Raw genomic sequence first — 10230 nt, 5'->3', positions numbered from 1 at the left:
TGGGGCTGAGGCGGTTCCTGCTGACCTCTCTTAGCTATACCTGTGCATGGCTGAGAGTCTGCCACATGGCCTCTCTACAAGTATTTGACCATGCAGCCAGCAAAGCCCCCCTAACCTTGGGTAGCTGACCTGGCAGCCTTCTGAAGATGAACAGGGAAGCAGCTGCCCGCTGGCCTCAGAAAAGGGAAAATGCGTTTCCAGCTCACCGCCCACCCTGCCTTGGGTTGCCTGCTCACTGGCCTATTTTATGAGGTTCAACTGCAAGGCTCAGTTCAAGGTCACTTGGTTTTTCCAGTCCCTTTCCATTGATCTGAGCATTTGCTTAAGAATTTGCCCATTACCACAGCTGCCCACAAGGGGGCCCAGCCCTCCCGCAGTGGCACCAGGGCTGAAAAGCACAGTCCTGTGAGCCTGATTCCACAGGACATAGAGGGGCACGCTGAGCCCCAGAGAAACCTGCTGGCCTGGTGGTCATCCAGAATCCACCCCTGTTTGGTGCTTTTGGAGCACCCATAACCCCCATGTGATCCCTGTGCTGGTGGTTACTGCAACAGCAGACAGATTGGCCCCCCGAGACCCAGCAGCTCCCCAGTAGCCTGGTGTGGCCTCAGCTTGATTGTCTCTGACTGTGTGACCCGGGGCAAGCCCCATCCCTTCTCTGAGTCCATTTCCTCTTTGGCTAGGGAAATGGCTGCAGTGAAATCTCCTTGATTTCTCAGGGCCCTGATGGTCTTGCCAGCAACATAACCACCTGAAACTCCTCCCGGAGAGGGGGCTCTGAGCCCAGACTAGCAGCAGCCTGGAGTATTCAGCCCTCCGCCAGAGCGTCCTCTCCCTAGAAGCAAAAGGAGTGAGGTCAGTTCTGTGCCACGAACACTTCTAACCTCAGAGGCAGGGAGCCATCAGAGAGCTTGGCTCTCAGGGCCCCCAAACTCTTGTGTACCTGGCACCCTTCATTAGAAAACTCTGGCTTGGAAGCCCAAAAGGAAACAGCAGTGCTCTGGTTACAAAGTGGGGCCCAGAGAGAAGAAACCAAACATACCATGTCACTCTGCAAAAGAGAGGGCAGAGCTGGTGTAGCCATTCCACCAGGATGCATTCTGCAAGGGCCACCTGCATATGTGGCTCCCCTGCATGCACAGGAGCTGGGCTTCTAAAGGAAGCGCGGGGCAGGACAGGGGTTTGCTGACTTTGGCTGTGTTTGTTATGCTGGCTTCTTCCCTGCACTGCAACCTAATCCTCATAGACACCCCCCTTCATCGCTGTCCTCTTTAAGGCACAGAGAACTTAAGTGATTTGACTCGCGTGACAGAGCTCAGCAGTGGCAAAGCTGGGTATCAAAGTCCATTCGCTTGCTTTCCTAGTGGAGCCGCTCATCTGTCTGGCTCCTTATTGAGTGCCCAGAGTGTACCAGCTGCAGTTCTAGGCCTGGCACACAGCTGTGAAAAGGTAGCTGGAGTGTGTGCCCTCGCTTGCCTTGATGTGAGAGGAGGAGACAGGATAAACAGATTCTGTGAGACCTGCTCCCAGCTCGGCTGTGTCATTGGCTCCACATGTGATCTTGCAGGTGCCCTGGGTTCCTCTTAACCCTAAACTGGTGGCTGCAGTGCTTTGCAGAAATAGATCTAGCACAAGAGAGCTTGACCCAGGGTCCAGACTCAGTAAACAGAAGCCCCATTACTGAGCATGCTTGTACAGGTTTGCATGTGTGTGTGCACATGCATAGGTGTGTCCATGTACAGAGGTGTGTGTGTGTGTGAATTCCTCTCCCTCTGCTAGGACCCAGTGCAGCCAGCGACACTGATGGCCTTTTCTGGTGTCTCTTTCCAGGTTGCCAGGGGATCATTGAGGATGTGGTGCTGCTGGGCGCGCCAGTGGAAGGAGACCCCAAGCACTGGGAGCCGTTCCGGAAGGTGGTATCTGGGAGGATCGTCAATGGCTACTCCAGGTCTGTCCTTGCTTTGTGCCACTGGCCACCACCTAGTGTGCCGGGGCATGGTGCTGGGAGTGTCTGCAGCCTATCCTGGAAGATCCCAGGAGCCGTCAGACACTGGTGCGTGGTGGGACTGTGTGTCCTGATGTGGGAGGCGTCCAGCCCCACAAGATGGTTGGCAACAGCGGCAGCATCCTGAAGAGGAAGTCCCTAGATCAGGCCTGAGGCCACTTGCAGGTTGATGGAGAGGCTGGCGGAAGTGGGGGTGCAAAGGCTAAGGCAGGAGGACAGAGATGGTGCCCCAAACACGAGGTGTTAGGGTGAACTGACAGCCCTGGTGTTCACTGTTGACTGTGGCAGAGGGGTGGTGGGGTCCAGCTGAGCTGCCAGAGCCCTGGGCCAGGGCAGCAGGACAGGTGGCTGCCACAAGGGGCAGCTGGTAGCTGGCCAGTATTACAGATGTTCCAGCAAGAGGGAGGGGCCTGCAAAGGCTGCTGGCCACAGGGCTGGGAAGGAAGCAGCCCTCCTTGGGGTCTGAGAAGGATGACTTGAGGGGTCCCCCAGGCTGTGACCCAGAGCCACCCACGCCTGGGTTCTGTTGCTGCCCTCAATTTCTCCATCAGTAAAAGAAAGGTGACAGTGACAAACCCCCTGAGGGTGACAACAGTGACCAAACAGTTTCCAGAGGGTGCTCATAGTAGGCCCATAAATAACAGGCCCCATTAGAGTTTATGATTATTTACTTTATCATCATTATCAGGCACAGGGAATAATCATCCAGCAAAGTCCTAGTGAGCACCAGCCTCATGCCAGACCCCCTGGGGGCAGACAAGGGAAGGAGACCCCACCCAGCCTTGTGAAACCAGGCATCCAGCCAGCACGACAGGCAGGGGACACAGAACACCCCAGACAGGCACACAGAAGCTTGTCAGTGACACGGAAATCCGAGAGGCTCTGGAAACCGCAACCTTTTTTCCAAGTAGAATGCAAACTCACTCAGTGACAGACTCACCCAGGACAGAAGAGACACCACTGTGGGCTCATGGGCACCCCAAACCTGGCAGGAGCACTCACTCTGTGATACCAGGCCCCAGAGTAGCTGACTTTTGTAAAATGATGAATTTGGAAACACCGCAGATCACCCAAGGAGCCTATGTTTTGGGGTCATTGCCATTCAGAGAAGGTGACAGCAAAGGTTAATTTGGCTTTTAAGAAATGGCGGGGGCTGGGTGATTCTTGGCGGTGGGGGGGGGGATGAGGAAGTAAAAGGCCTCCAGAGCCTCTGTGGGAAGTGTCTGGCTCCACTGACACAACTTCAGAAATTACAATTTTAAAAAATCAGGAAGGGCTGAACAAGGCCACGGAGCTGGCCACTTTCGGAGACTGCTGAAGCAGAGGAACAGAGAGGTGGTCATTTGGCAGGCAAAACACTGGATCCTGGTTCCGAGGAATTATCTCAGGATGAGAAAAGGAGGCTCCAGTTCGTGGCGAGGGCACCGCAAAAGCACTCAACAGGCCCGGCGCTGGGGGGCTCACCTACAGCCCCAGCTGCTCGGGAAGCAGACGCCGGAGAATGGCTGAGCGAAGTCCTGAACAAGGCGTGACTCAAAACCAAAAGTGAAAAGGGCTGGGGACATGGCTTAGTGGTAGAGCGCCCAGCTTCTCTCCCCAGTGCTAAGGCAATAAAAAAAAGCACCCAACAGAACCAGACACCGTGGTACACACCTGTGATCCCAGCACTTGGGAGGCGGAGGCTGAGGCAGGAGGATTGTTTGTTTGGGGTCAGGAGTAGAGACCAGCCTGGCCAGCACAGCACTGAATAACAGCTCAAAAACAAATCCCACAGCTATGCCCAGGACCTTATTCCAGGCATGAGAATACAAAGGTAAACCCAGTGAGAGGAGGCCACAGCTCATGAACAGGACACGTATGGAAACATAGGTTTAAAAGAAAAAAACCTAAAAATGCCATAAAGCAACAGTTGGGTGGGGGGAATTAGAGTCCACCACCTGCCAGGCCTCGGCTTTGTCATAATTATCTCTTTTCATCTTCCCAAAACCTCGTGGTGTATTATTAATCCCATTTCACAGATGATGAAACTGAGGTTGCATCACCTGTCCAAGCTCAGTCCCAGAAGCAAATATTTCAGGTCATTCTGATTACTTTGGAAGAGACCATCAGGCCTCTAGGAGTTCCTCTCCCTTCCAGGACAGGACCTCTATAGTCAGTGGTGGCCTGGGTTTGATCCCTGGTACCAAAAAAACACAAATATCAAAACTTGTCTCGCTTCCTTGGCCCTTAGGGAGTGCATCTTACGTGCTAGGCACTGGGGACTGCTTTGGTCACCCTCAACTAGAACAGTCTCCTTTATCTCCCTCTCTTCTCCCTAACATCAAACAAAACAGGCTAAAGTCCCCACCCTTATGGAGTTTGCATTCCGATTTTATTCATCAAGAATTTACGATGCGAACATCACACCAGTGTCTATGAGTGAATCACTACACCTTGAATCATGCATTGTATAATTTTCAGCCCTAAAAGGTGTTTTACTTTTAGCCTCCTCCCTTGTTAGTAACTAGTTTATGCCCAAATGAGGACAGTTAACTTTGATTTAATCTCAGTCATTCAAAGCTAACCAGAGTTGATTTGCAAAGCTTTTATGACTTGGATGGTTTGACACATGGCAGTAATCTAGTATCACAGGCATGGTGGTGCATGCCTGTAATCCCAGCATTCGGGAGGCAGAGGCAGGAGCATCACTGTGAGTTTGAGGCCAGCCTGGGCTACACAGTAAGACCCTGTCTCAAAAAGCTAAAAAAAAAAAAAAAAAAAAAAAAGTCTAGTATCAGAGTAGCTCAAAGCTAGCGATGATTTACAGTCCTGTATGAAGGGCGTTAAACACAGGAGTGTAGCTGGTTTGTCACATCACTCACATTCTAAACTGAGCCTCAGAATCAGGATATGGTCGAAAGAACAAAGAAACAAAAGACAGCCATAATACATAAAGAGCTTGTGTCAATCAATAAGAAAAATATCTAAGAAGAAATTAGCTAAAGGATATTGTTACACATAGAATAAACACAAAGTTGGTAGACTTTTGGAAAGATACCCAGCCTCTCCACTAATGAAATAAATACAGAGTATACATACAATCACTGCAGCTTTATTTATAGTTAGAATGCTAAACAACCCAGACGACCATAAATAGGTACAGGTAAGGGCTTTGTCTTAGTTCCTTTTCTCATTGCTAAGACAAAATATGCAACACCCAAAGTTACAGGAGGAAAGGTTTATTTGGCTCACTGTTTGTAGAGGTTTCAGTCCATGGTCGGCTGGCTCCAAGGTGGAGGGCCATGGCAGAGGGGCATCACAGGGGAGAAACAGTCCATGGTGGGTAGAAGACAGCAAGCTACAAGCAACAGCCAACAGCCCACTGCCTGCCCCTTGCATTGCATCCAGACTACACACCCTTAGGACGAGGGCCACTCACCCAGGTGGGACACTCCTAATCCTACCCAGAGCTGGGCCAAACCAGTCAGTGCACTGATTCAGCAATCACACACCCTCAATCCCAGCATCATGTACTCCAGATCCAGCCACCTCCAGAAAGCCCCACCTGTGAGTGCATGAGGCTTAGGGGGGATGTCTAGACCCAGGCTGTGACAGGGAGAAGAGGGAAGTACAGTAGTTTACACTGTGATCCCATTTAGGTTTAGGAGGGAAACCATGTCTGCATGTGCACATGTGTAGCTGTGGGTGTCCACACATGCACAGCCATGGTGTGAGAGAACTGCTAGGACAATAACAGGGGCCCCCTAAAAGGAGCAGACAGAGACAAAGTAGGCTGCATCGGAGGCTTTTTAAAGTAAGCATAGGTTTAAAAAGAATAGACTAGATGTGGTAGCACACACCCGTAATCCCAGCACTTGGGAGGCCGAGGCAGGAGGATTGCTACAAGTTTGAAGCCAGCCAGTGAGTTCAAGGCTACCTAACTACATGGCAAGACCCTGTCTCAAAAAATTAAAAAAAATAAGGAAGAGGAAAAGAAGAAAAAGAAAAGAATAGACAAAGTCTTTGATATCAGACAGTGCTGGGTTAAAATCTTGACTCTGCTACTTACCTTTCTGGGTGGCTTTGGGTAATTTCCCCGAATCTCAGTGTCCCTGCCTGTAGGCAGGAATTATAATCCCTCCTGCCCAGGGAAGATGATGATGGGGAAGGGCTGCCACTGACAGCGCCCCAGTAAGTAACAGCAGTCATCACATTTATTACTGGGCACAGCCACACGACACGTGGTTTTTTGGGTACTTGTAAACAAGCAGAGAGAAAGCATTAAAATTGCATGTGTGCCCTACAAAAGCAACAAAATCTTATTAAATCTATCTGTTCTGTTGAAAACTTACAGCTAGTAAGTTTGGTTTTTAATTATTTTATGCAGCCCTAGGCTCTCTCTCCTAGGAGCAGAGAAGAGAGCACACAGACCCAAACCATAACTGTAGGTTCTTGGTCCAATTAAGCACCAGTCTGGAGCTCTGTTTTGGCCCCAAAAGTCTCTTAGTTGCTGTGAACTTAAATTTAGAGGCCTGGGGGGTGCAGGAACAGGTGGGAAGGAGACTCGATCAACACGCCCGAGCTGTCTGCATTGCTCAGTACTCGACTCCAGCACCCTTTGCAGACTCAGTCACAGTCTGGGCCTCCCTTGGCCCCTGGGTTGAGTGGTCCTGCACCCTATGCCTTCCCCTCCAGGATGGGAATCTGGGAGTGGGGACAGAGACTCACTCAGGACCACAGGCAGAGCTAGGCTGAGCTCAGGAGACAGCAGGGACTAGGGACAGGCCTGTCCTAGAGAAAGGTGAACAACCCAGGAAGCTGCAACCCAAGGAGGTTTTGGGGTGAACATCACAAAAGGGGCTGGTTCTGGCCATCATATGAGGACTGAAGGATGGACAGGAGCCTTCAGTTGCGCAGGGGCCGGGGCATTCCCTGGAGCAGGCAATATCCAAACCATGTTTCAAGAGGATGTGTGGAAAACACCATCAGAGGCCATCAGAGACAGAAGCATAGGCCAAGCTATCGAGGGCCCTGCCTGGGAAGTATCAGTCACACTGAGGCTCCCTGAGCAGCTGTATGTGCATCTCAGCTGAGACTCACACAACTCTGGGGCTAAAGTACACTGGGGAGACTGAGCCTCAGAGAGGTCAAGCAGCTTGTCCAAAGTCCCACAGCCCTAATGGACAAGACAGGATGTGAGCCTGGCTTGTGTCAGCCCACAGCTAGGAGAAAGGTTTTGAATGCCAGGGAAGGTCCTGAGGTTTGCCCTGCACAGTAGAGAGGATGCTCAACCTTTATGGTCCTGATCTGTCCTTAAATGCATAATTAACCCAAAAATGGGTAATGAACCTATCAAGTGCTGTCTTAGTTACAACAGAAATAACAGGCAGGGCAGTGCCGCCCTTGTTTATACAGATCTGAGACATTTACAGGAGTATGTAGCTTTCCTCCCTGGATGAGACAGGCCCTGCCTGACCTCAGCATCTCAGCACTGGAACAGAAGGGATGGATAATGGGGAGTGGGGCAGAAAAAGAATCAACAGTCCTGAGGCACATACAGAGATGTTTTCGGTTATCCTAGCACTCTGGGAGGGAGGCCGAAGCAGGAAGGTCGCAAGTTCAAGCCCAAGTTGAGCAAGTTAGCATTTAGGGAGACCTATTTCAAAATAAAAAGTAAATAATGGCTTAGTGGGAAGGACTTGAGTTCAATCCACACTACCACCAAGAGGGGGAAAAAAACTAGGATCGCAGGCAGCCTGAGGCCTCCTGCCTCCCGGCCACCTTCCTGTCCCCCCACCCCCACCCCACACCCCCGCACACACAGAAGGAAGGGTAGGGGGATGCACATGCGCAGAGTGGCAGGGTACCGCCCCCCGTGCACTGCAGGTGGCCGCCCACTTTTCTGGGCACGAGGTTCAGGAAACCAAAGAGAGAGGGTCAGTTGTGAGACCCTTGGCTGCTGCCTTACAGAGATGGGTAGAGGGGTCAAGGTTGCAGCCTCGGGAGTGCAGAGGGGTGTGCACCTTCGGAGGGGCAGGGACGCGGCTTTGGGCACCCATGAGAGTGCTCCAGGCCTGCAACCCACCGGCCTCCTGGGAAGTGGCAGAGGGCGGAGAGGAATGCAGGCTGGACCAAGGCTGTTCTTAGAAAGCAGGGCCCAATTTCCAGCCCTCCCCCAGACCCCCTCCACAGGAAGAGCCCCAGGAGCCCTGCTCCAGCTGCCTCTTCCCAGTGGAAGCAGCTGCCTTGAGCACAGCGCTCAGCTGCCGGACCTCCATCCGTCGTCCCCTCTCGTTCATTAGGTCTACAGTCAGTGGGCAGAGCTGACTCATAGCTTGATGGTGGAGCAGAGGCCTAGCATACGTGAGGCTCTGGCTTCCACCCCCAGCATGGCAGAGAAAAAGAAAAAAAAAAGCCAGGCCTGGTGGTTCACACGTACAATCCCAGCAAGGTGAGAGGCTGAGGCAGGAGGATCCAAAGCCCAAGCCTAACTTTTAATCTTCCTGCCTTCCAGCAACTTACTGACGTAGCAAGACCTACCTCAAAATACAAAAGATAAAGATGTAGTTCAGTACAGAGGCCCTTGATTCAATCCCTGGTAACACACAAAGAAATTTTAAGTTACCTGTTTAGGGGCTGGGGATTTAGCTCAGTGGCCAAAGCACTTGCCTGGCAGATGCGAGGTTGTGAGCTCAATCCCCGTTACCAAAAATTAAAAAATAATAATAAAACAACCTGTTTAGTCAGCAGGCTTTCCCTGCCAGACTGTCCTTGACTCTGGAGCCACCAGGGTGGTGTGCTCAGCCCTTGGCACGGTGCCCGCCCCTCCCCCAAGCTGGTCACGTGTCTGCGCTACTCCCAGGACTGCACGGCCCTGGTTTCCCACAGAGACTGAAGTCCCACCCAAGGGGCCGGCAGGGCCCAGCCTGGCCTTGTGTGACTGATGTCACTCTGGTCCTCACCCACAGGGGAGACTGGCTGCTGAGCTTCGTGTACCGAACGTCGTCGGTGCAGCTCCGGGTTGCAGGCCTGCAGCCCGTGCTCCTGCAGGACCGCAGGATGGAGAACGTGGACCTGTCCTTGGTGGTGAGCATTGGCCGGGCCCTCACCAGGCTCTGCGTTTGCCTGGTGTTGGGCGTGGGGCACGACATTACCCCAGCCCAGCCACTCGTGGCCCCTGGAGACAGGGGACCCTGCCCACTCTGCCCTGGAAGCAGAAAATCAGCCAGGAGAAATGGCTCTTCCTCCTGCCACCCCTCGGTCCCAGCCCCCTGCACCTCACCAGAGCCTCACACACTCTTGTTCCCATGTCACAGCTCAGGAATTAGAAAAGGTCACAACTAGCAGTTAACAGGACTAGATCTGAACCGGAAGTGCCCATTTCCTGGCCCCCACATCGCTGCCCTCTGTGGCTCCACTGCAGAGCTGTCAGACTGATTTACCTCTCCAGGAACAACCAGGTTGAGCAGGGGCTCAGGTGTAGCTCGGGCAGTGGCACCTGACTGCCCTCTCACAGCATAAGCTGTAGAGCTGAGCCAGCACTGGGGGAGCTCATTTCAAAAGAACATTCCAGCCAGTCACGGTGGTGCACACCAGTAACCCCAGCGCTCTGGGAGGCTGAGGCAGGAGGATTGCAAATTCAAGCCCAGGCTGGGCAACTTAGTGAGGCTCTCTCAAAATAAAAAAGTGTTGGGAATGTAGCTCAGCGTGCAGGCCCAGGGTTCAGTCCCCATTACCCCAAACAAGTAAATATGAGCCTAGCATAGGGTAGCATCCCTGTAATCCCAGCACTTAGGAGGCTGAGGCAGGAGGATCATCATGAATTCAAGGCCAGCCTGAACTACCTAGTGAGGGCTCTGCCTCAAAAAAAATTTTTTTAAAGAAAGAACATATAAAACAGTACAGTATTTACAATTTCTAGATCACCTTTCAGGTGTAAAGAAACCTTGTGCTCCGTACTATGGCTGGGAGGGCCTCGCCTCCTGGGTGGGCAGCTCTCCATCCTACCTCAGCCCTTTTCAGGGAGGGCACTGAGACTTAGGGACCACCTGGGGACTCAACCCCAGCTCTGAAGCCAGTAACCTTTCCCTGGCTCAAGGAGTTTGTGAAGCAGAAAGCGTGCCTGGAGCTGGAGGAAGGGGCCCTGGTGCAGCTGCCCCTGCAAGCCAATCCCCGCTCAGGGACATGGTGGCAGACCAGGGCTGGGAGAACCGGGACTTTAGCTTCTACTTCTCACAGACATGGCT

The 10230-nt window shown here is 52.4% G+C and overlaps 1 protein-coding gene across 4 annotated transcripts in view; it reads left to right on the top strand.

Moving 5' to 3' along the window:
* Tmco4 (transmembrane and coiled-coil domains 4) overlaps positions 1-10230 on the top strand; it is a 79149-nt gene that overhangs the window by 64150 nt on the left and 4769 nt on the right. For 3 of the 4 annotated variants that reach the window (XM_003471363.5, XM_013154020.3, XM_013154021.3), the window contains 2 exons: positions 1831-1948; positions 8953-9070. In XM_003471363.5, the coding sequence (XP_003471411.1) occupies positions 1831-1948; positions 8953-9070 (236 nt within the window). Of the gene's footprint in view, positions 1-1830; positions 1949-8952; positions 9071-10230 lie in introns of those variants that run through there. The other variant, XM_023565729.2, reaches the window with a different exon arrangement.

The sequence above is a fragment of the Cavia porcellus genome, unplaced genomic scaffold (assembly GCF_034190915.1).
Source record: "Cavia porcellus strain 051 isolate PalLab524CR breed Dunkin Hartley unplaced genomic scaffold, mCavPor4.1 scaffold_25, whole genome shotgun sequence".
Taxonomy (NCBI): domain Eukaryota; kingdom Metazoa; phylum Chordata; class Mammalia; order Rodentia; family Caviidae; genus Cavia; species Cavia porcellus.
The sequence above is the reverse complement of the archived record's forward strand: the minus strand, read 5'-3'. Positions and strand labels throughout refer to the sequence as shown.